Source organism: Scatophagus argus, chromosome 10, assembly GCF_020382885.2.
Source record: "Scatophagus argus isolate fScaArg1 chromosome 10, fScaArg1.pri, whole genome shotgun sequence".
In the NCBI taxonomy this organism is placed as follows: domain Eukaryota; kingdom Metazoa; phylum Chordata; class Actinopteri; family Scatophagidae; genus Scatophagus; species Scatophagus argus.
The window spans coordinates 1,931,264-1,956,850 of NC_058502.1; the positions used below are offsets into that span (position 1 = coordinate 1,931,264).

The 25,587-nt window shown below is 45.0% G+C and overlaps 1 protein-coding gene across 3 annotated transcripts in view; it reads right to left on the minus strand.

The window, feature by feature from the left end:
* Positions 1 to 1,301: 1,301 nt before the first annotated feature.
* itsn1 (intersectin 1 (SH3 domain protein)) overlaps positions 1,302 to 25,587 on the minus strand; it is a 37,070-nt gene continuing 12,784 nt past the window's right edge. Inside the window, exons 6-35 of one of the 3 annotated variants that reach the window (XM_046401239.1) lie at positions 24,473 to 24,556; positions 22,971 to 23,048; positions 20,147 to 20,283; positions 19,695 to 19,972; positions 19,187 to 19,356; positions 18,101 to 18,345; positions 17,740 to 17,914; positions 17,521 to 17,607; positions 17,255 to 17,403; positions 16,809 to 16,888; positions 16,554 to 16,726; positions 16,421 to 16,466; positions 16,052 to 16,173; positions 15,739 to 15,862; positions 15,144 to 15,338; positions 9,904 to 10,025; positions 9,532 to 9,638; positions 8,868 to 8,969; positions 8,701 to 8,782; positions 8,246 to 8,344; positions 8,056 to 8,139; positions 7,579 to 7,662; positions 7,043 to 7,174; positions 6,807 to 6,887; positions 6,329 to 6,450; positions 5,341 to 5,423; positions 5,146 to 5,229; positions 4,964 to 5,028; positions 4,657 to 4,765; positions 1,302 to 4,539 (exon numbers count right to left, since the gene is read on the minus strand). In XM_046401239.1, the coding sequence (XP_046257195.1) occupies positions 4,391 to 4,539; positions 4,657 to 4,765; positions 4,964 to 5,028; positions 5,146 to 5,229; positions 5,341 to 5,423; positions 6,329 to 6,450; positions 6,807 to 6,887; positions 7,043 to 7,174; positions 7,579 to 7,662; positions 8,056 to 8,139; positions 8,246 to 8,344; positions 8,701 to 8,782; positions 8,868 to 8,969; positions 9,532 to 9,638; positions 9,904 to 10,025; positions 15,144 to 15,338; positions 15,739 to 15,862; positions 16,052 to 16,173; positions 16,421 to 16,466; positions 16,554 to 16,726; positions 16,809 to 16,888; positions 17,255 to 17,403; positions 17,521 to 17,607; positions 17,740 to 17,914; positions 18,101 to 18,345; positions 19,187 to 19,356; positions 19,695 to 19,972; positions 20,147 to 20,283; positions 22,971 to 23,048; positions 24,473 to 24,556 (3,648 nt within the window). In that variant the 3' untranslated portion in view covers positions 1,302 to 4,390. The remainder of the gene's footprint in view (positions 4,540 to 4,656; positions 4,766 to 4,963; positions 5,029 to 5,145; positions 5,230 to 5,340; positions 5,424 to 6,328; positions 6,451 to 6,806; positions 6,888 to 7,042; positions 7,175 to 7,578; positions 7,663 to 8,055; positions 8,140 to 8,245; positions 8,345 to 8,700; positions 8,783 to 8,867; positions 8,970 to 9,531; positions 9,639 to 9,903; positions 10,026 to 15,143; positions 15,339 to 15,738; positions 15,863 to 16,051; positions 16,174 to 16,420; positions 16,467 to 16,553; positions 16,727 to 16,808; positions 16,889 to 17,254; positions 17,404 to 17,520; positions 17,608 to 17,739; positions 17,915 to 18,100; positions 18,346 to 19,186; positions 19,357 to 19,694; positions 19,973 to 20,146; positions 20,284 to 22,970; positions 23,049 to 24,472; positions 24,557 to 25,587) is intronic. The other 2 variants (XM_046401237.1, XM_046401238.1) reach the window with 2 other exon arrangements.

Sequence of the window (25,587 nt, forward strand, 5' to 3'; positions counted from 1 at the left end):
TCGACGTAAACCGATTAAACCTCTAAACGAATGTTTGTTGGCTAGCTGACACGTTTTGGTTCATTAAAACTGGTCCGTTTCAGTGTTTATTTTTATAGCGCTATAGTTACATAAAACTCTAAGCTAAAGCAGCTTGTCAAGACCAACAGAAGAAGAAGAACGGGTTTCCGGTTAGGAACATCAAAATAAAACCACGACCGGTCATTTGAAAATGTACTGGCTCTTGAATTTTAGTTAGTGGCGACTTGAGTTCAAAGAAACAAACAACAACCCCATGTGATGATTAAGCCGTGTAAAATTAAATACTTTTCAAATTCTACTCAATCGGATTTCTACAAGCTACACAAGTTTAGCTTTGAATTTACTTGACTCAGTTCCGGTGTGTGTTCGTGGCTAAATGTGTCTTCTTTGACTTGCTCTTTCCAATTAAGAGACAACGCCCCCTTTCGCTGCATGTGCCAGCCCGACACAGACATCGAGCAACATTCACAACTCAGATCCCAGTGTGATCCTGTCGGCATCGTTTCCAGACTGAACTGAAGGGGTTGGAGAGTCTGGGCCCAAACACACTGCAGTGAGCATGTGTCAGTCAGCAGTCCTGACACAAGCTGCTGAAGCTCCATGCAACCTCCGTCGGTCTCCTGTTCAGTCATGCGTGCTTCAGTCAGATTTGTCTGTAACGCAGAGAATAAGACGGAAGGAAAAACATTTTTAAACAATGATGTTGTTACAGTTACACCTTACTCAGAGTCCCCCAGAACACGCTGAAAATGGCTTTTGTTGTTTCTGTTTTATGCAGAATTTTTTGGATATTGAGATTTTTTTTTTTAATTATTTAGTAAGAGGTAATAAATAGGAAAAAAAGTTTAAAAAGAGATTTGACTGGACTTGTTTCCTCTCCAAACTCAGTATATTTTTGTTAGGTTTTTATTTTGTTTGAATATAATTCAATCACTGTATATTTGCCAAGCAAAACAATAAAAAGCATTAGAATGAATGAATGCTTGTTCATATGAACCAGGGGTCCCTGACCTTTTCAGCTTGAGGACATTTCATAAGACTTGATCAGAGATATTTAAGCGATTTTTCCTTCTCAATTTGTGTAATTCAAGAAGTCTGAAAATGTTCAAGTGTGCAGGATTTCCACCCAAAAAACGAGAGAAAATTCAGACAAAACCAAAACAAACAAAAAACATTATTTTGTTTCCTCTTCAATCGTTTTTAGGGGACCCATCCACTGATGTGACATGTATAGGTCTGAGTACGGCTCAAACTAAACCATTTGCCAAATAAACCAACAACACAGACGGCTGCAGTCTTGGTCCAACTGAAGTTTATTCTGAACATTGAAAGACAACAACGTACATCGTCTTCTACAGTGATAATTAACAGCAGGCTGTCTCTGTCGCCCCCATGGCGCTCATATATTAACTCTCAGATAACAGCAGTATTATACATAACCTGGAAGGTGGACAGTAAGCACGGGTTCAAACTGGATTAGGTTAGTTTCAGTACAGTGTGGAGAGGGAGGAGGAGGTGGGACCTGGGGAGACAAATTCATCATCATTCATTATCATTAGCATCATCATCCCTCTCAGCTTCAAACACTAACGCTGGCTCACACCTTCCTCCAGTCAAGCTGCTGCGGTTGGCTGAGTCTCGTTCACACCTGATTGGACAGTGGCTGGTCACTAAGGTAACTATTGGTTGTCTCAGTGGCAATTCAGTAACCGTGGCTTTCAATGAAAATGACTAACCAGATTTTAGCTAACTAACATATCTACAGCTTTGCTGAGCAAACAAACGGACAACGTTATCCATCCAATTGGCTAACGCAGCGGCCATTTTGAATACTCACGTTGGGAAAGAAGATTGATGCTGCGTTCACATTTCCTGAGTGTGAGGAAATCGAGTAAATGATATGCTTCAAAATTAAAACGGTGACAACAAACTGAAAACAAGCCAGCTATCATTTGGCACCTTCTCATGAACAGGCTAACACGATCCCATGTGAAGGCACCAGAAGAACGCGGCAGCTATGAAAGCTACACAAACATTTATTTTTTGAACAGTCCCCTTTATAAACAAATAAGAAACTACAGGACCTCAAAAACTGAAGGGGGAATTAGCTTACATATTTAAACTGAAATATCTGGACCTATAGTAACTTGCCACAGCCTATAGCAGGCTACAGCTAATAAGCTAGCCGGTTTCCTTGCTAACTTTAAGTCATTACAGCTGATCAGTTCTCAAACATGCTAGACAATATGACAACTGTGATGTCCATCTGAAGTTTTATGTACTGAAGCAAAAACTAGCTTTAAAAGGATAGGACTGACAATACTTGATATTTTCTTCTTGGCAATCAATCCCACAAAAAGATCCTTTTGATAGTAGTTTCTGTGCACTTAAAGCCCGGCGCATCTTATTCCTCTGTACCGTAGAAGATGAAGAGACTTTAATGGTACTTAACTGGTACTTAAGTACAAAGTAGTGAAACCATGTGGCATTTTGTGAGGCATCTTTGCAGACAGTAGGAACCAATGGGCTCAGTGTCACGCAGAGAAGTTGGAGCTTATTGAGAGACGGACCAACACGTCATCGCTTTTGGCCTTTCATGGGATTCATTGATCATCAAAAAGTAAAGCATAATACCAGTCATATACTTTAAATGTTTGTTTTCTCTAGTTCCCTACTTTGAATGTCCACTGTGCCGAGTCGTGTCCTGCCCTGCGCTAAAATCAGCAACAGTGTGTGTTTTGAAAGTGCTGGGAGTGCTGATGCACAGTAAATCTAAAGTATGTCTACACCGAGCTTAGTCAAGGTTAGAGCGTGGAAATTATGTAAAAGGCTGTTTGCTATAAAATACATGCCTTTAGCATGTTCGAGGGGCCCCTCTCCAGCCCTGGGGCCCCCTGATAGTTTGAGGGTTTTCCTCCCCTGCACAGTGTTGGCCACTGTTAACAGCTCCACACAGCAGCAACATTACCAACAGAGGTTAGATGTGTGACATAAACTGACATTAAAAAAAAAAAATTAAGACATTCTTCTTCATAGTACCTCAATTTAAATTATCTGTCACACCTCACACCATGTTTCAGCCATATTAATATCAGTATTATTATAACTGACACGTGTAAAAGGGACCTCTTGGCTTGTCTGTAATTTATTTACACTGGACACTTGTCATATATTGGAGTAAAATCTTTCTACATTTTCAGCTTATTAGCATCGTTAGCATTTCTCATTAAACCTGTACATATTTAGCACTTTCTGAGAAAACATGGCAAGTGTTCAGTGCAGGTCGAAACAGAGCATAAATTCAAAATGGCAGGACCCCTTCATATGCAGTACCCCAACACCGAAAGCCTCAAGAGCTGTAAGACCTGACGTAAAAAAACAGAAGGAAATGTACACCGAACCGTACCTTTAATTAGCCTGTCCACCTTGACACTCATACAGCCATTCATTCATTCTGTCTCGATCGCACGCACACACACACACACACACACACACACACACACACACACACACAGGGGTTTGGATTTGTTGGGACTAAGAAGGAGGGCTGGGATTGTCTGTCTGTCAGATGAAGCAGAGATAGAGGAAAAACAGTAAAGACCCAGATGATCTCCAGGAGGACTGGGCTCAACCAGACTGGACTGAATACCAAACTGGACCTGACTGAAGGAGGACAGGAGCAGACTGGACTGGCCTGGAACAGAAACAGTTGGTAGTACATCATCCCTCATGCTGAGCCAGCGAACCTGTTAGCTATAGGAACAGCTTGTTGAAAGGAGTCTTTAAAAAGGCTTTTTTGACCTGGAAGAGACTGAGGAGTTCAGCAGATCTTTTAAACTCGTCTGAAGCTGAGTAATAATAGTAATAGTAATGCTTTGTGCTGACATGTTTGGAACAACTCATCACACCGCCCCCTGCTGTGTGACTGACTGGCACATAATGTATTAATACTCTAATACTGTATTACTACTCTAAACGTTTGTTTAATGTGTTAATAATATTAATACATTAAATAATGTGACAACACAGAACCTGGTGTATACTGTATAATAGTGCTGTAAATTAGTCAGACTGCTTAAAGCAACTGACACACAGTGAATCTGGGGCTTTTGGGGACCACCAGGGGCCCTGGGTGGTGTTTTCTACTCCTAATTATCTAAATATTCAGTGTTTTCTTCTCTTGACAAGCAGATTTTGTAAGCTACTTTCTTCCCTCGGCTGGACGTGCTCCGCCCTCCTTCAATATAAACAAGAAGAAACTGAACCAGAACCAACTGAGAGAATCCAGACCAGCCAAGTCTTCAGCCCTGATGTCGGGTCCAAATCATATCTCTTATGGTCCAATCCAGACCAGTCTCCTGTCTGGGTCTTACGGTTCTTCAAACAGCTGGAGGTCCAGCCTGACGACAATCTCTCCCGTGGGAACCTCGTGGAGCAGCAAGCGCTTCGTGATTGGTCCTTTAGAGCCCTGGTCCTTCTTTATTTCCGCCAACCGGATCTCCGTCCTGCCCAGAAAGTCTGGAGGGGGGGAGGCAAAGTGTGTGTGATGAGAGAGAGTGTGTGAAGAAAAGGGAGGATAAAGCCATTTACCTGGAGAACAGGTGATCTGAAAGAAAAGGTTTGATCATCACTGACCGTCAGGTGAGAACTGGTCTCGTTCAAACACAGTGACACAGAGAACGTCCTGTTCCAGGTCCTTGATAAAAAACTGACAATTTGAGTTCCACTTCGGATTCAACGTGTCCTGCACAGCGAGAACAGGAAGAGAGAGGCACCGAAATAAATGAAGTGATACACGTACTGAAGTCATTTAAAGCTCTCAAAAACAAAATGTCAACGTAATAAAGGTGGCAAAACAGCAAACAACACTGAACCCTTGCAAATCAATAATGTATTAAAAAATCCAAAACAAACAGAAATGTGGCAGCAACCACGGTCATACCTGTAATGTTTTTGTGATATGGCACTGTGAACCCATGGTTACCTCACAGTATGGGTTACTTTTACCTGGAAATACAGACACACCCTGAGTACCATTTTAGCTCTAAGTTTATTTTTTGGTAAAGAACAGAGACCGCACACGAGTGTCTTTTTCAGTTTCAGTAAAGAGGAGTGTGTTCGTACCATGGGAGCGACAGGGTTTGAGCTCAATTCCCTCCACGATGTTGACCATCAGTCTGCCGATACCTGTGGCCCTCTGAGAACGCACTGAGACACAGAGACATTCGTCTTGGTTACCGAGGACCACAAAGGTTGGACAATCAGTTTGGCTTGTATCGGGTTAAAAGAAAAAAAAAAAGGAAGGAGGACGAGGGATACCCAGATACGCCTTCTCTCTCTTCTTCTTCTCCGTCTCAATGAAGAGCTCTGAAGCTGCCTTGATTTTCTGAACCCACGCCGTCCTGCAGAAGCACACGGACAAGGAAACACACATGCTTCTTAGAGTAACTGTGGACGTTTGAGTCCCTCCACAGAGACGAGAGACTGAGACTGAAGGATGTGGCTCAGGTGTGACGTGGCTCAGGTGCGACCTGACTCAGGTGTAATGTGGCTCAGGTGTAATGTGGCTCAGGTGTAATGTGGCTCAGGTGTGACGTGGCTCAGCTGTGACGTGGCTCAGGTGTAATGTGGCTCAGGTGTAATGTGGCTCAGGTGTAATGTGGCTCAGGTGTAATGTGGCTCAGGTGCGACCTGGCTCAGGTGTAATGTGGCTCAGGTGCGACCTGGCTCAGGTGTGATGTGGCTCAGGTGTGATGTGGCTCAGGTGTGATGTGGCTCAGGTGTGACATGGCTCAGGTGTAATGTGGCTCAGGTGTAATGTGGCTCAGGTGCGACCTGGCTCAGGTGTAATGTGGCTCAGGTGCGACCTGGCTCAGGTGTGATGTGGCTCAGGTGTGATGTGGCTCAGGTGTGATGTGGCTCAGGTGTGACATGGCTCAGGTGTAATGTGGCTCAGGTGTAATGTGGCTCAGGTGTAATGTGGCTCAGGTGCGACCTGGCTCAGGTGTAATGTGGCTCAGGTGCGACCTGGCTCAGGTGTGATGTGGCTCAGGTGTAATGTGGCTCAGGTGCGACCTGGCTCAGGTGTGATGTGGCTCAGGTGTAATGTGGCTCAGGTGCGACCTGGCTCAGGTGTGATGTGGCTCAGGTGTGATGTGGCTCAGGTGTGACATGGCTCAGGTGTAATGTGGCTCAGGTGTGATGTGGCTCAGGTGTGATGTGGCTCAGGTGCGACCTGGCTCAGGTGTGACGTGGCTCAGGTGTGACGTGGCTCAGGTGCGACCTGGCTCAGGTGTGTGCGTGTTACCTCTCGTTGATGCTCTCAGCTCTGAGTGTGTAAACTCTGTCTATGTGCGAGATGTGGAACAGAGGTTCATCTCCTGACGGGTCTGTGGGCAGCTTCACTAACACTTCATTTAGGAAGATTGGCTGAAAGAGACAAGAGAGCCCAGTTATTACCAGTTACTGTCGGCCTGTTGGTTCTGCAGGTTTCCAGGTTTTCATTTTCGACATAGAAAATTTCAAAGCCGATAACTAAAGTCTGACCAATAATTTTATTTTCAATTTTAGAGCCAAACCTTTAAGATTTTCACGTGGATTTTAAAAACATCCTGTTTCAGGTGAGGCAGTGAGAGAAAAAAGTGTAGTAAAATGTAGTAAAACAGAGTGGATGAACATATTGTGCAGTTTTTTATCACTGAAATGCAGCATCTCCCGTCTGTCATGTTCCTTAACTGGACAGAAGTGCAGCAGCTGTGGACGACCCTGCTTGTGTGGCGTCTTACCGTCTTGTACATGCGGTACTGCAGGTGTGTTTTCGAGGAGAAGACTTTGTCTGAGCCCGACGAGCCCAGAGGCTTGGTCACCTGTGAGGGGGACAGAAAGGAAGATTCAGAAACAGGAAATACGAGGTTGGTCACTGAGACAGCCGGAGGGATGCCAGAGGGACGTCAGAGGGACGCCAGAGGGACGCCAGAGGGACGCCAGAGGGACGCCGGAGGGACGCGGGAACATTACACACCTGCGTCAGCAGCAGGAAGTCGTTGAACAGGAAGCCGTAGAGCTCCTTGCTGCTCTTGGCTTTGAACAACTTCCCGCTGTGGAGGAACTTCCTGGGACCCAGGCAGTTGGTGACGGAGTTAAACACCAGTTGCTGAAGGGCGGAGAGGAAACCACTGATTATTCTTTTCTGTTCACAAATTACTGGTTACGCCTTTAAACGGCTCATAATTGAATTGTTTAATTGTTACTTTTGTTGCTGTTGTTGTATAAACTGGGAGTGAAGGTGACGTATTAGAGGACGCAGCCTCGCTCAGAACATCCTGTAAAAATGAATTTCATGAGACTCTGCTGATTATTTGGATTCTTTGTGTTTGATCAGACTGAAGTTTGTCAGATGAAATCACAGCACCAAACTGCTGTTCTCCTCTTCAGACTGCAGACTGAACGGACAACCAGAAACACAAGGACTGTGTGTCCTGTGTGTGTGTCCTGTGTGTGTGTGTGTGTGTGTCCTGTGTGTGTGTGTGTGTGTGTGTGTGTGTGTGCTGCAGTCACCTCAGACAGGCCTTCACACTGCACATGAGCCTGAATCCACTCCAGACGATCAGAGTTCTCCTTCTCCCTGACGCCCTCATTCACCTAACAACACACACACACACACACGACTCAGAGCAAGCAAAGCAAACAAGAGTTTGTACAAATATGCTTATATATATATGCTTAACGGCAAGTAAGGCAGTAAGTATATTATATAACAGTTTAACCACATTACAAGATGAAGGAGTGAGAAGTTGTTGAACACTGTAGAACAGGAGTGCAAATCTTTGTGTAGTAAAGCTTTGTAAGCACGCCGTCCCAAGTGCCCTTCACTGACCGACCTCCTGCACAGTGTCAGTGTCTCTCTCTTTATCTTATCCCACCAAGAGCCTACAAGCTTACAGCGCAGTCTTAATGGTGCTGCAGAGTTTCCTAAATACCAGCGAACAGCAGGGGAACAGAGAAGGCGGGAGTTGTGTGGTGGGAAATGCTCACCTGCGAGCACAACTCCTCTGCTTTCTCCAGGGCAGCTTTCAGGTGGCTGTGGTCTGGATGCGACTCTGGAGTGTTTTCTAAGATCTGCAGCGGACAGACAGAGAAATGAAAATGAGAGGGAGGGAATCCAGACCGCGTCGGTGATTTAAAGTTTGGCGGCGAGCGGGACGCGTCGGTGCGTCGCACGTACATTCTTGATGATGAGCGGGTAGCGTGTGACCCTCTGCATGGGTTTGAGCAGGAAGCTGGACAGAGGCATCCCCTTACACCTGGGATCCATGGCTAACCTCTGACAGACAGAGACAGCAGCAGCAGGAAAAACATTCAATCACACTTTTCACCGTAAATTTTACAAAATCTACTGCAGATTAAAACAACATTTGCAAAATACTGGACGTGGTATCGGGTTCCCGCCCGGCTGTCATCTGTCACTCATGATTTCTCATCTTTTTTTTATAGCATCAAACAACAAATTAAAAACAAAACCGATCAGAAAAAAGAACACCTGAACAAACATCAGAAATATATTAAACATGTACTTTGAGTTTTTAGTCAGTACTGCAGCCAACCACCATCACAGGGTAAAATGCTGCAAGGTTACATTAAGTGTGTGTGTGTGTGTGTGTGTGTGTGAGAGACACGTACCTTCAGGAAGTCTTTGATCTCTGGGTTGTCGTCAGTTTTCTGCTGAATCAGCGTGGCTCCGTTCAGCTGACACGAACAGAATCTGAACACAGAATCAGACAGCAGTTAGAAATCAACCGACATCCCGATCGACTGAACGCGGAGGATCGAGAGACGACAGACTGAACCTGATGTACGGCTGCATGTGAGGCAGCTGGTTGGTCAGGATGTCACCAATCATCTTCACCGGCATGCGATCACCTGACATCTTCTTCCTGACTCTCAGAGCCCTGCGGAGGACGAAGGGGCGTGATGAGAAGTTCGGTCTGCTGCACGTTACAGGTAAAAACGCTGTACTGGGACTGGCAAAAAACTGTACTCAAGTGAAGATATGAAGTACTTGCACTTGACTTGTACTCGAGTATTTCCATTTCATGCAACTTAATACTTTCATCATTTTGGAAGACAGTATTGCTCTCCAGTAGATTTATTTGACAGCTCACCTTCACCTGCTGCAACATCAGTGAAACGTGTTGCTCTGAAATGTGGCCGTCAGCATGATGAGGCGTCTTCTGAGTGCAGGATTTCTACTTTTAACAGAGTACTTATACACTGCGGTGTCGCTGCTTTTACATGCGAGTACTTCTTCCACCTCTGCAGGATGTGCAGTTAACTTTGTGCTTAATGCTTATGACGCAGACACTTTGGAGAAAAAGCTTCCACACGTGTGAACAACAGGTTCACAGGAGTCTTTCAGTCAGTTTCCTGTAACTGGGAAACAATCTACCGCCAGCTGTGTGTGTGTGTGGTGTGTGTGTGTGTGGTGTGTAATACTGGTGCATTTCTCCTTACTTGAGCAGCTTGATGTTGCACATGATGAGCTCCTTCCAGTTGACGAAGATCATGGCCACTTCCTTCTCCGTCAGCAGCTCGCACTCCAGCAGAGGCTTGTGGAAGATCTAAACATTCACCAAAAGTTCGCTCAAAACGCAGCCAAATCAGTTTGCTACTTCAGTATTATTATTATACTATATTATTCAATATGTTGTTTTCTGATCTCTGTTTACTTCTAGTGACAGTCAATGTATTCACTTGTTTCCTGCTCAGGTTAACTCAGGGCACAGTGGAGATTTAGAGCTTCCTGTGGCGGTAAAATGTTCATCTGTACAGCAGAAGACGTCAGCAGGCACACGTGTGTGTGTGTGTGTGTGTGTGTGTGTTCACCTCTGTGACGAGCTGCAGGTCGTTGACGTAGTTCTCCTCAGTGACGATCAGCTCGTGGATGTAGCCCTGCCTCTTCCTCTCCATGGGACTCAACATGTCCAGCAGGTGGAGGTCGGCGCACCCTGAAATGCAAACAGGACACACACACACACACACACACACACAGACGGCCGTCAATCAGACATCCTGACACAAAGAGGGAACAGAAAACAGAACCTGATGGGCCTGTATTAATACACTGCCAATGAAATACATACCTGAGATGGACAGACAGGCAGAGGGCCTGTCAGTGAGCTCTGGACGGGTGTTTGAGTGTAGAGACTAAATGTCTACTGGAAGATTTTATCTATGGTGTTGAAGTGCAGGTTCTTTTGAAACGAGGAAGATCTCTGACTGCAGACATCACACTCACCGACTGGTTTAGTCCTCGGAAACTTTCTTTAGCTTGTTAACGTCAAGCGTTCACATACCGATTAATGCAGCTTTAAGCAATACAACTCGCTGTTCACAAATCAAAATGTATAAACGCATTTTAGGAGATTTAAGCAAAAACGGTCGCAACAGCAGGCCCATTCAATGTTTTATTTTACAGAGACCAGTTTAACAGGAAGCTGCGTGTGTGTGTGTGTGTGTGTGTGTGTGTGTGAGTAACGAGGCCAGTCGTCTGCAGTCTGTCTCAGAGCATTTAATCATCAGGACCAGTCGGACTCACCGCTTCATCAAAATCCCCACCAACAACACCTCAGCACATCTTTACTGTCAATGCTATGCTAACATTCTGTACATTTCACTCACTCACTCATTTCAGGTATCCATCTGACTGCTCACATCCGTCCATAAAATTGCTCATTCATGCTTTATTTTCACTCAGTCACTCGTCCAGTCATTCGCGCACACCAGGGACACCAAGTGCAGTCCGGTTACATTTGGCCCGGCTGTTAATCCATTCGTCCGCTCATCAGAGTTGCTGTTTATATCCATGTTGAAGCACCAATGATTATCATTCATTAGATTACAGATCATACAGAGCTTTTCATCTGAAACAAACCAGAGCAGACCAGGGCTGTGCTTCACGGCGAAGGGGAGCAAAGTGTGTGTGTGTGTTAAAAATGGTAAAAAAACAAACAAACAAAACGTGCCGCCTCCACCCGCAGGTATGAGGCAGAGATGCATTAGCAGGAAGCGTGAAATCGACCCGAGCTGGCGTGGAGAACCGCTCTGGTCTGGTCTGGTCTTTGTTCTATCCTAAAATACTCATTCTGTGTCGACCGTCGGTTACCAAACTCACCCTCCTGACCCTGAAAACCAGGATCTGTTAAAGAAAAACCTGCTTATATTTCTGGCCCAAAAACTCAGCCTCCAGCAACCGACGGTCTGATGGACTCATCACCCAATCAGAGACCCCCAATACTGACACGCCGAGGAGCCAATGGGATCCAAGCAGATTAATAATAATAATAATAATGATAATAACAACTCTATTGCTCATTGTATAAAAAGTTGCGTAGTTCAATAATCATTTCATTCATTGTTTGTGTTTCTGAGGGTAAACATTAAAATCACAATACTGTCATCTGGATAAACATAAACAAAAAATAACAATACAAATCTGATATGGCAATCATTAAAATACCAGTCTGTTGCTATGGGAACAAATACAAGGACACTGTGCTGGAAATGTACAGTATACAGTATATATATTATTTGAACATGAGGCTACGCTGTTTCTCTACGGGTCAGTTTATCTGTCTGTCCTTCAAACAGACCTGGGAAGTCAGTAATGCTGAGTGATAAAATACGACGTGTGCCGTCTTAAGGACTCCTAACAGCGCAGTGAAGACTCAAGCTAAAAACAAACTGTGCTAAAATGTCTTTAACCCGACCTGACTCGAGTGAAGGAGCCGCTCGGAGGAAACGAGTGAAATGATTCTGCTTGTTGCAGGAAGACTGCAGTGCAGAGGGATTCAAAAAGTCAACTTAAAATCAGCCTTTTTGTGCATTAAGTCTGGCGACAAGCTAAAACACAAGGAGATAAAGCGCAAGTTACTTGACATTATGATCAGCGTGATGCTAATTGAACACAGCTGAGCCACTCGAAGGAACATTTGGTCATTTTGAGAAAGTTTCTTATTTGCTTTCTAGCCAGAACGGAGATGAGAAGATCAATACACTCTTACTGTCTGTCCACTAAATATTCAGTTAGAAGCATGTAAGCTTAGCTTAGCTTAGCGTAGCTTAGCGTAAAAGCTGGAAGCAGGGGGATAGACCTCATCTGGCTGCAAAATAAAATAAACCTCAGGAGCTCAGTTTGCATTTTGTTTGATCTGCTCACAAACAGAAGTTTTAGAATGACAAGTTGCAGTTTTCACAGCTTTAGAGGTGTTTGAGCTCTGGAGTTTTATGCTAAGCTAAGCTAAGCTAATCACCTGGCTCTGGCTTCATCCTTAACTGACAAGGGAGTTTCATTCATTTTGTCACCTCACTCTCAGCTACAGAGAAAACACGTGCATCTCCCAAAACGCTGAATGGAATGATTCCCAGAACAAGTTTGTTTTCTATAACATATCATTCCAGCCTTACATATTCAGTACCAAAGCAGTCTACGTGTGTGTCATGTCAAAGTCAATCATCCCGGGTTGAGCCCTGAACAGCATGACAGCGTCTCATAATCATAGCAACAGACAAAACAATAAACATGTAAACAAAAGTAACAATAACAACAGAACATAAAACCGACCATTTAAAGTTAATACATATTCAGAATGTTAAACTACTACGGATAAAAACATTGTCACTGTGTCTCAGTGTGTGTGTGTGTGTGTGTGTATGTGTGTGTGTGTGTGTGTGTGTGTGTGTGTGTGTAAGCTGTTCACACTATTTAAGGTCATGTCCACACTCCAAACTCTCTGTACCATGATGCATTGCGCGTCTCATTTGGTTAGCTAGTATGCTAAGCAGTTACAGCATGGCTTTCCATTTTAGCCCTGAGCTACACGGGGCTGAGTCCCATTCCAGCTGCTCGCTCCCTTCTATGCCTCCTTGCCTCCTTCCCTAGCAGAAAAAGACAGGAGCAGAAACTAACGGACTAACAGGAAAGTCATAGAGGGGAGCTGCATCCTGGGTTGAAACTCAGCGCTCGACTGCCGCGGGACGCGTCTCAGTACTGCCTCATTTCCTCTCCTCTCCATTACTTCACCTCCTTCTTTGAGGGAGGAGTCTTTGGCATTGAGGAGGGAAGAGGTGAGGTGGGGTGAAGAGAGGAGGAGAGGAGACTCTGACACTGAGACTTGTCCTCCTTGCTGATAGTGGGTCTTTCTGTGAAGCTGTGGGAGGGGAGGGGTTAGTGAGGGGATGGAGCCAGCACTTTTGACTGACAGGTGAATGAAGCTGCTGTGGATGAACCAATGGGAGCCAAGTTAAACAAAATAAAAACAAAAATAAAAAATAAAGGAAAAAATGGTAGAGGAGGATGAGCTGAGCAACTGAGCCTAATCTCCCATAAAGCCACAAAATGACCCACTATCCACTTAACACCGCTAGGATAGGGCTGCATGTTTGGATGTGTTGTTAAATGTGTGTGTGTGTGTGTGTGTGTGTGTGTGTGTGTGTGCGCAGATGAGTGTGTGTGAGTGTGTATACAGTCAAAACATGTTCATCAGTCCAATCTGGGAGGAAGGAGCTCAACAGTCTCTCCTTCTGTCACCTCTCCTCCTTTCTTCTCCCTTCACTGCTTATCTAAACATCTTCTGACTGATAAAACAGAAAGAGAAGAAAAGCAGGAAAAGGTGGAGGGGCAGGAAGAAGAGGAGGAGAAGGAGAGAAGAAGAAAGCTGGAGAGGAGAGGAGTCCTGACTAATGAGCTCCCTCCTGTTGAACAGTGCTGTTTGGAGCCAGAGCCTTAGATAAACAGAGTTTGGCCAAGTCCAGCCAGAGCCATGCATAGACAGAGTTCTCGCCACCACTGGGCGTTTAAACGTTACAGTCTGTCTTTATGTCTGTCTGTCTGTCTCTCTCTTTCTCTGGCTTCTATTGGTGGAGAGTCGGCCATTTCCGGGTCATGTGACCTCTTGCTGCTGTCCCATTGGTTGAGTGGCCTAGTGGGTCTCTTTGAGGGCTTTGAGGAGAGGGGGGTTCTGGGTAATGATATGATCCTAGAGAGAGGACGACAACAACAACATCAACAAAAACAACTAAACAAAACAACAACAACAACAACAACAACAACCACCAATCGGGTACTAGGTGGGTGGAACGTGCAGCAAGACAGAGCGTGTGGAGGTGTGGTCTAATCTAACATAGAAATGGAGGATCAAGAGCGAGCAACACAACAGCAGGCAGCGTGACAGAGCTGGTCACAGCAACTAAAACAATCTGTAAATGTATCGATGGCTGACTGCTTCTGAGGCTGACACAATATTTAAGTTTTGTTTGAACAGGTTGGCTGATATTTGTGATTTATTTGTTTTTTTCCTGTTAGCCCACATATAAACACTGATATAACTGTGACGAGCTAATCTAATTTAGACACACGGGAACCAAGTCTGAACGCAGCTCCTCATCTGTTTGAGTGTCACATATCACAACAAACTCTTCAGTTATATTACATAATGGGTCGCTGCAGACCTGAGGCCTCCCTCATCACACCCTTGTTCATCAGGTGCTCGTAGCACAACCTTACAAATAATGTGTTTATTTTTTATTTTTATGCTGGTCTCAGCAGGAGCTCAAAGCGACCAAATGAAGCAGTTCAGTCGACGTTTGTCGCCAGCGTCTGTTTGCTCAGCTCGAGAAACTCTAAGTCTATGGTGGATCATGCTGAAGGGACACATGCAGGAAGAGGGGAGGAGAAACACTTTTACACTAATGAGTGCAGACACACACACACACACACACACCGTGCAAACACACACAAACACCACCCAGAGGTGTTGTATGACTGGGAGGTTATCAAAGAGGCCCAAAGGAGTGTCAAGGTAAAGGTCAAAGGTCAAACCAATCCAGGGTCAAACACTGAGAGAGGGACAGCATCTCCACACCTGGCTCTGGGATGTGCGTGTGTGTGTGTGTGTGTGTCTGTGTGTGTGTGTGTGTGTGTGTGTGTGTGTGAGTGAGAGAGAGAGTTTCATTGTGGAAATGTGACTGTGTGTCACATCACTTTGTATCCACACTGAGAGGATGTTAATTTTAGTACCGTGTGTGTGTGTGTGTGTGTGTGTGTGAGAGAGAGAGAGTGTACTCACACTGCGTGCTCGGGTCAGTATCTGTGGTGAGTTTGACGTAGTTGCTGGGAAACAGACCCTCCCTCCCATTGAGCTCTCCTTTCCACCAATCACAGTCGTCCTTGTTGAGCACCGTGATCACCTGACCCTTCAGGAAGGCCAGCTCGTCGTCGTTCTGGGCCACGTAGTCGTACATGCCGATCACCTGACACACGGCTTCACGACCCGTGGCGGACAAGATGGACAGGAAGTCAACATTTTCAGCTTTAAGGTCACATGAGTCAATATTAATCTACAACCTTAAACAACTTAATCTACACAGATTTCAAGATTCAGTAGTGCACAAGTATGTAGTCATCAACAAATCTATAAAGCTTGTTTTGTGTTCATTTTAAGATTTTTTTTCTCTAATTTCAAGTCGATTTTACACTTTCATACAAGTCGCATCAACTGTACCACTTTTAGAGACAGAAAGTTTTATCAAAGTCAAAAGACATTTCAGATCATTCATGGACTTGCAATAAGACCACAACTTTCTCAAAAAAGGGAAAACTGCTTTCCACCAAAGGAAACATGAACATACAAGCACTGGAAGTGTCTTTATTTATCAACACACCTGTGTTGACAGGAGCCAGTTTAGGTGGCGTGGGCTCTGTGGGCGTCGTCTTGTTGGTGCTGGGACTGAGCAGCTTCACATAATTGGCCGGAAACCAACCAATCTGGCGCTTTTTACCCCGGGCCTGAACCAATCAGAGCACAGCATGTCATAATTCATATAATTTACAGTATATTCCCAGAAGTAACTATGACATACAATACAGAGGTGGGTTTACTATCCCAATATCCAAATAAACACGTAGTCCCATTGTTAAAAATTCACACCACTGAGAAACAATAACTGGGTATATTAAGAGTTTGTGCTGGTGTACCTGGAGCTCACCCTCCCACCAGCCCCCTGGGTTCTTTTTTCTGATGAGGATGAGCTGACCCGGAGCTAAAGTCAGCTGCTCTGCACCTGTAGCACTGTAGGGGGCGATCACCTGAGCGATCTCTGATTATCAGACAGACAGGGAGAAGAAGATAATGTGGTGAGGAAGCAGTTCAGCTTCTGGGATCTGTAGTAGGTGCAGGTTTCATATTTCATCAGGTCAGTTTGTGATGACTTTAATTTTGATATTAAGTGCTGATATCTGGAAAAAAAAACAAAACTACTGACTTCAGCTGGAACTGTATGTCTAATTTATGTGCAAAAGGGATAAAACTTAGCCGTAATGGTGAAATATTCCCTGAAAGATCACCTGGCTTCTTTCCCAGGCTGCCCGTCTTCCCTGCTGGTCCCAGAGACTGGAAACAGAGACAAAGTTTAAACGACAAGTTTTACAGCAGCTCAGGTCCTCGTCTCGTTCTCGTCTGTTGTCAGCAAAATCTCACCTCTGAGCTCGAGTCTCGCGGTTTCACATAATTGGAAGGGAAGACTCCAGTCTTGCCCCCGACCATGCCTGTCCACCAATCCCCTTCTTTCCTGGTAACCATGACGATATCTCCTTGCTGGAAACTCAGGTCGCCCTGTTCACTGCTCTCGTAGGTGTACATGGCCACGTACTCTGTGCAGACGCATGGGAGTCAATGACAAACACCTGCCAGACCTTCACAGAAAATCATGATTAACATGTTTACGCGTGTTACCTTCTCCAGACTCAGAGGGTTTTGTTGGGGACGGGGACGGACGTTTTCCATTGGGTGGGCTGTCTGATGCTCCAGATTCACTAAAGGAGACAAAGAAGGAAAAAAAAACATTTACATTGTAGATTTTTTTGCATTTTCCTAATTAAATTAGCTAGATTTTAGTTTAAAATAAGACCACAGGCTGCCATTACAAACTAATGTAATCACCTACTGTTCTGTGTGTGCTGAGCCTCCTGATGCAACTTCAAACGTCTGACTTGTCACTCCACTATCAACTGACTGAGCTACTTATGACAAAGCTGAAGCTCTTCAAGCTGATCCAGAGTCTGACAAAGACTGTAATCAGTCCAGTCACCTCTGGTTTGAGTCTATGGCTCTGTTCGGATCCTGTGTTTTGGAGTTTTGTCAATAACCTGTGAGCTGAAATCCCCTGACCTAGAGCTTACCTTGTGTTTTTGCTGCGTGCTGCTGCACAAGCCGGGGCCATCATTGTGGCGGAGATGAGCTTGACGTAACTTTTGGGGAACCAGCCTCTCTGTCCAGTCTGCAGTTCACCTAACCACCACATGTCCTGCTGCTCCAACACTGTTATTATCTGCATTCACAGTAACAGTAGGACAATCAGTTCTGTTCAGTTAAACAAATTAGCCCACACAGAAAAAAGAGAACGTTTACAACACAAACAGACATGCAGCAAACAACAAATAATGACCTCATTTTTGTTGAAGTTGAGGTGGTTGTCCTTCTTCGCCCTCCAGGGATACAAGGCCTGAGCCTGAAGGCCCTCGACCTTCTCGCCCTGACAAAGAACCATTATTAGAAGCATTTAAATTCATGTACAAACAGAGCAGCAACTGATTAACTTTGGGGATCTTTTCCATCTAATGTTATGTCAAACTAAACATTGTGGACAGTTTTTTAATGCTCTTACCTGTCCCAGCACAGGAGAGGGAGAAGATCCCGTCGTCATGGTAGCAGGAGTGAAGGCTGAGCGTTGTCGTAGCTGTGCTGAGGGAACGCTGAGCGAAGGATTCTGACTGGCTGAAGAGGTCGGCCATGCGTCCCATCCCTCGCTGTCTGACTGACTGGCTGTGTTGGAGGGCCACCTGAAAATACACACACACACAGATGAGACATTCATTCGCACTACTGCAGGATGCGTGTCAAACACGAGCTCTATTTTGTCAACATGCCACTGCGTTCACTTAAACACTTTGTTCCTAATGTGTCAGGTGCGCCACTGAAGCTAAATGGAGTCTGGTTCAGACCACGTTAAAGGCGGCTGGACTCACGTGGTGCTGAAGTCGGCCCAGTTGCTGTTGTTGGAGGACGTGGAGGAGGAGGTGTGTCCAGGTGCCGGGGGAGGTGTGGTTATTGGCTGCTGGGCTGAGGTGGGTGTGGCCGAGGCGGCTGCCCGCAGGCTTATCGGAGCTTCACTGTCGGGTATCCGTTCAGCGTAGTTGGCTGGAAACCAACCAGTACGTCCTCGGAGCTCTCCTCCCAGCCAACCGGGTTCACCTGTTTGGGATTCATCCACCTGTGAGAGTAGAGGGGCGGGGTTAAGATAGAGCTGAGGCTTGCAAGCACACAAAGGGGCACTGAAATCACAGAACAGCTTCAGCTGTTCAGAGCTGAATTCCTCAAAGTGGAACAGCAGATAACTGAGTGAGACGAACAGCTTACAAATCTGGTAACTTGACATTTGAAACTGTTAATGTTAATGGAAGTTGTGCCACTTTATAATGAATGAGGGCCTTTTCACTAATCAATGATTCTACTCCTACAAAATAATCTCATGATAAACCCTCTGGCTGGAGGGAGTCAAGTCGGCTTTATTTGTTCAGACTGCAAAGTGTAACACACAACTTTACACACTTAAACATTAAAAAACAACCAAGTAAAACCACATGTAACAACGATTAGACTGAGGAAGCCAAAGACATTCATCCAATGGCAAATGAATGAATGTGGAGGTGACATGAAATGAACCAATGACAGCAGGAGTTCAAATGAGTGCTGGCTTGTGACTGGTGGAGGCACAACAACACTGGACGGGGGAGTCAGAACTTACCCATTCCCCCTTCACCTTCAGTTTGCACAGCAGAGGAAAAGAGGAGACAGTTAATACCCGCATGCACGCACACACACACACACACACACACACACACACAGCACACAGCACACACACAGGAGGCTTTAATACAAACAAACACATAGTATAAAAGATGTGATAGAATATCTGCTCACACAGCATGTATACTGGTATGTATGGACGTGTGTGTGTGTGTGCATTCTTCAGCATGCTGTCTGTTTGCAGCAAGGTGTATGGCTGAGGGGTTCAAGTGTACAGGTGTTAAGTTCGTGTGTATACCACATACCATGATTACATCTCCAGGAGCGATACTGATCTCATCATGGCTGCGAGCATCAAACGGATATACAGCCCTGTAGTACACCACCTTCACCGGCTGCTGCTGCTGCTGTTGGTCGAAGCCACTAACGCCTGATGCCTTCTGGTCAAACAGACTGGGCCCTGGAGCCTTCTCCACTGCAGATAAGGAGGGAAAAATTACTTATTAAGCACCAACTAAAATCCATCAGTGCGATCCGCTGCTGGTCATCAACATGTGCTTCCCATTGAACCAGTGTTTGGATTTGCATCTTCATGGAAAGCATATTGATCCTGAGAGGTTACCACTAAGTGCTAGAGCTTGTTTCTTCCACCTGTGCCTCTAGATTTACATATAGTCAGCTCCTGTATCTTCTTTTTTTTTAACAATTTTTTGTAGATTTCATGGACTAAACGATAATAAATAAATGGTGAAAACAATGGGCAGATCAATCGACAACAAAAACAACTGGTAGCTGCAGCCCTTGTCGTCACACCTGCTGAAGCCCAGGGGTCGGCCGGCTGGCTGAACAGCTTGTTCAGTTTTTCTTGCATATCCTTCTTGGCTCTCCCCTCATCCTCCTTCTCCTCTGCCGATCCTGCTCCTTTCCGGGCATCTTGCTCCTCCTCCATCCCTCTCCTCTTCCTCCCCTCCTCTTCCTGGGCCACTCTGTTTAGCCAGGCGTGGGATGCAGGCATGGAGGCGGGGCTAGAAGCTCTGGGGGCAGAGCCTCCGGCTTCATCCTTCCAGGCCCCGCCCTCCTCCGATGACAACCTATGGGACGAGGCGAACAAGACACATATGAGAGGGTTCATCAGAGAAAGTTGTGCTTTTATATTATAAAGTATATCTTTTAATGGTATGACAACAAATATATTTTCCATTCTACTGTAATAGTGTGAGTATAATTCAAGACCTCTGCAATTCTGAAGTATTTTTCATTCTCACCTTCTCTCCTGCAGCTCGGCAGACTTTCTCTCGACCGGGGTGTGCATGTGAGTGTGTGTGTGTGTTAGTGTGTGTGTGTCTCCTTCCAGCTCCTTCTGTTTCTGTCTCTGCTGCCGGCTGTGGATCTCCCTAAGCTCCTGCAAGGCATCATGGGATACAGGAAGGAACAGCGGTGAGGAGGAAGTGGGATCAGAGGGGTGGTTGCTACGGGTGACCATCGACAACAAACAAGAACAACAGCAGCAGCAGCGGCAGTATGTATTAGTCAGGTGATCAAGGCAAGCCCCGCCCCTTCAGCCGTGTCACTCAGGGGATGAGCTGTCCCTGCTGAGGTTCCTCACCTCACTCGCTCATTAAAGGGATTTTTCTTGCTGGTTTGATCTGAATTGAGGACCTGGAGACAGAGAGTGTTCCCCGCTGTACACGATGTAAAGCTTTCTGAGACAAAATTTAAAAAGTGGCACATCCAGACCTCTTGACGATTACTGCATAGATTCTGATATTTACTAATCTACTTTACTTCCATTTCTGAATTCATGTAACCTCACTGACTATCTGCACTGCGTGAACAAACCACTAGAAGGATGAAGCAAATGGCAGTCCCTCCAGGATTCCGTAGGCTTTTTCTGTGATTGTTGCAACCCAAAATGCCCGATTTTGCGGTAGCATTTGAAAAAAAATGCAGTGCATGTTGCGATCTTTTGTTGCGATCGAATTGTGGGAAACAGTGAAAATTGCAAAAAAAGTAGCAGTTTTGTTCTGAATAATTAATTAAAAATCAAAGGAAAATTGTTCCAGGCAGAACAAAACTGCTTTGTTCCAAGTAACCTTGCCAAACAGGCTCAGGATTACAAAAGATCATAGAAAAAAAGAATAAAACAAGAAACAAACAGTATTGCACGAGGTGTAAAACAGTTTACCTCCATTTCATGAAGAACACCAGGACATTGTTTTGCACGTCTTTAGAGGTAACTTTTGACGGTAAATGTGAGCCGCACATGCCCGCATCTTCTCATCAAAAAGAAGGAAGTGAATCTGATGGCGTGTGTATGATGCGTTTCCATGGGGACTGCTATGATCGGTGGAACTCACGGAAAGCACTGATGGTTGGTCCAATTTGAGGAGAAGTTGCGGTGAATGGACAAAATTGCAAGCTCGCGCATATTTCGTGTGGACTGGTTAATTGTTGCGATTGCGACATCGCGGATTCCTGGAGGGGCTGAAATGGGACAAATTCATGAACTATTTCAAGTGTGGCTCCAGCTCAGCAGAACCATTTCTGGCTGAAGAGGAGTGGACACACATTATTTATCAGACCCTTCCCTTGTCAGTGAGTGACAAGGGATCAGCAAAAACCGTCACGACTCTTCTTCCGTCTCTTTCTCTGGCCTGGTTTTCTGTCTAAACACGGTTGTGACTGTGGATTTCTGCCAGTGTACTTTTTCTGCTGCTCAAGCTGGTGTTGACACTCAACAAACAGATGTCTGGCTGCAGTCAGTGAACTGCCGTTTCCTCACAGCGCCATAATCAACAACAGCCTACCTGTGAGAACACATAACGTTTCCCTTTTCAGCAACGCTAAACCAACAGACAATGTAAATGTGATCCTAGTGATTATTTGGAAAACAAACTGCAAAGTGTGAACCTAACATGGTTCTGTTTGGAGATTGTTCAGAAATCATGTATAAAACCTTACGAAAGCTGATTTCATGTCAGCAAATAAATCCTCATGTGAAAGAGGATGTTACAGTTGGGGGGCTTTGTCACTGCAGGAGGTGACACTGACCCAGCCCAGCCCCAGTCACAGGGCTACAGTGATGGCAGCAGGGCGGAGCTTGCACAAGGCACAGTATGTTTGTGTGAGGGGTTAGATATAAACAAAAAAAGGGAGAGTGGAGGTGGGGAGTCGGGGAGGCAATGAGGGTGGGGGGCAGTTCTGTGTAGTCATGTCAACCAGCTGTGCCATTAGAACACACTCTGTTAATATAACATCAACACAAGGCAGCTGTCGTGTTTCAGCCAAACAACCGACGTGAGGAAACCTTCAGAAACAAGCAAACCAATCAGAAAGAAACGACTGACGGAGGAGTACAGCTACAACTCTGGAGAGAGAGAGAGAGAGAGAGAGAGAGAGAGAGAGAGAGAGAGAGAGAGAGAGAGAAAGGGGGAACTCCGAATCACCTGAAACAGGAAGTGAAGGACGTGAGACAACACAGCATGTCAAAAACACACTCCTGCTCGCACAGAGCAGACACACAAACACACACACACACATACACACATCCATCTGGATAAAATAAGGCTTACCATACTCAGATTCTAGTTTATCAGTCTATGAGCTTCTACATGTCTGGCTGAAACATCATCTGGTTGCACATAGACAGTAGCATTATTCCAATATTACAGTGTAGTAATCTAGTAGGAGCCTAGCGTAGCAACAGCACAAAGTCACCTAATCGAGTGCACCTGCTAAGCTAGCAAGACTGCTAGCTTAGCATGACAACTACGTGAAGAGTAAATCTCTCTGGAAGCACAGTTAGCCAGCTGGCTATGCAGTGAGCTTACACCAGCGTTGGCAAAGAAAAGGTGGGGCGAGAAAGAGGATAAAAACATTTTAGGAGACAAGAGAAGGAGAGAGGGAGGGGTAAAGAGGAGGAATATGAGAGGAAATGAACTGAAGTAAAGAGGATGTGACCAGAGAAAGAGGTGAAGTGAAGAAAGAAGAGAGTAATGGGGAGGAGAAAAGGAGATACAGAAGATGAAAAGAAGAGGAAAGAAGAAAGAGGCACAAAGGGAAGGGCTTGGGCTGGGTTGTTGTGTGGACCTTTATAACGTAGTCTAGCCGAGCCAGACACACCCTGACGGCTGACACACACTCCTGTAGCTGTCCCTGCTCCTGGCACTGAAACACACACACATATATGTACAGGTATACACACATACACACACACACACACACACACACAGAGGGTCAACAGTCTACAGACACACACTCACAGTTAATGTTTCAGTCAATATTCACACGCATTAAATTATGAAGGTGAATTTATTTTCAGTTTTTCTGCCTGTAGCAAGTAATTCAGACCTCTCTGGAAAAAAATGAGATGGACACGTAACAAATTTTGTTAAAAACATAATATGTAAAAACACTTTATGTGTAACTACTGAAATTAGACAATAATCAACAGCAGCAGTGAGGCTTTGCTGCTGGATAAGTTTACTTGAGTAAATGTTCTTTTGCATTCAGCTCAGATTTCATTTTATGCAGATCAATTCAACATATAGACAGTGTCCAGGAGCATACACTCTTGTGTGGCAATTTGCTCTTTTTCCAATTTACTTATTTCAAGCTGCTTTCCAAGTAGCTGAATAAACATTTTAATCCATGATGAAAGTGTGGTGATTCCCTTTCAGGAGAGATTAAACAAAAAAGGCGTGAGCACAATAAGGCCTTGACTCATGGAGGGAGAGGCTGTTGTGACTCACTGTGATGACTGATGTACACAGCCAGTGTTATAAAACAGGCTCAGGTTAGCAACAGTGCAGCTGTTCGTTCATTTACTGCAATGCCTCTGAACAGATTTTTAACTGACCTGTCTGCACTGGATGGCAGATAACTGTTTAGTGTGAGTCATTTTAGGTATTCACCAGATGGCTTTCAGGTTAGTAATGAGGCTGACACAATTTGCCTGCTAAGCTTCTAGCTACCACCTCCAAGTTAATGTGCTCATCTTCTTTCTCTGCTCGTTCAATCTGAAAAATAACTACATAAATGTCTCTGGAGATACACAAACAAGAATTATCCACATTATCGTTTATTTCCTCTATCCCTCCCTCCCTGTTATACATTAGTGCATGCTTGTCAGAAGAGTTGCTGACTCTGACCTCTGAGATGAGTGACAAAAACAACAACAACAACACACCAGAATCAGAACATGAGTATGTCAGTACCACTTGCAGCTCGACAATTACAGTCTGCAGTACATCTAGCTGCCTGGCGGGGGCATCACGCTGCACATGTTAATCAGAAAAGTCTGCGCAAACCAGGCATTTAAAAGTCTGATTTGTCTGTGTTAAGGATGGCAAAGCCTTCTAAAGTGACTAAAAGACTTGCGGCTTGCATGTTAGTAGTCTAATAAGAGTGTGCTTAACTTGTAACCCTTTCTCAAGTAGTCTGCCAATCAAATCCAATTCAAGTGCAAACGATGCTCTATGTTCCACGTCTGCCATAAAAGGCAGTGTGTTCATCATATGATTTGATATTTAATTTGGCAGTATAGCCCAGCTGCAGTACCACCCCAGTCCAGCAGTGGCAGTGTGCTCTACCTGTCTCCCTCTCTGTTCCTCCTGAAGCTGGCGTCGCAGGGCTTCTATCCTGGCACAGTGGTTGGCATAGAACTCACACAGAGACTGGCATGGGCAAGGGAGCAAAAGGCCAGTGTAGGAGATAAATAAAGGAGTAGAAAATATAGAAGGAAGGGTTTATTATGCGGATCAAACAATAACAGGAAGAAAATGAAAGCGAGAGGCAAGAAATACAGGATGAAGAAGCAGGGAGGAAGCATAGAGGAACAGGACAGCGTGTAGCATCAAGAAAAAGGCACAAGGAGCATTGGAGACGAAGAGACCCAGTGGGTGTAAAGGACAGGGGAAGAACAGCAGTGTATTGAGAGAAGATTTTGGGGAGAGGAAATGGTGAAGAAAGGAAGGCGGACGGCAGTATGGTCAAACATCGTTCACATCTCAGTGATCTATGCCTCTGTTGAGCAAAGAATCACACCACTGAGACATGACTGGACCTTACTCTGGATGAGACTGATGTCCAGCACTGCTGGTTTTGTCTGCTGCTCAAAGGCTTTGGACAACATTCTCATATCACTGCATTATGCTGACTGCACTGAATAAGATGGAGAACCAACTTGATTAGATCAGCCATTAGAAAACCAATTTATTGCGGCCTGTGTTGTCTCTGCTCTTCCTCCCTTTTCTCTTTTCCCTCTCATTCTCTCAATCTTTCTCCTCTCTCTGATCTGACTCCGTGTTCTGGGGAAACGGAGAGAAAACATCAAACAGGACAAAAAGTAAAAACAAACTGCTGAGCTCCAACCTTTAGAAATAAAATCCCTCCATCTTCCTCTCTCCTGAGCAAATTGTTGGGGAAAGCTACGTGAAGCAGCCGTCTGGGAAACCACTGAGGTGTTCCTGTGCACTGCTAGCTCTCTCCAAAAACACAGCAATACATGTAACGGTACACCAACATAAATACAAGCACAGATACAGTGGTCAGATATAAATATGAACATTTTAAGCGCATCACTGGACATGAACTTCATGACTACGTTAAACTAGTATGAAGATGGGTTTACGAAGGACGGGACAGGATTTAAAGCTACAGTCACAACACCAATACAATGTTTTGAACACTGTGAACAATGTTTCAT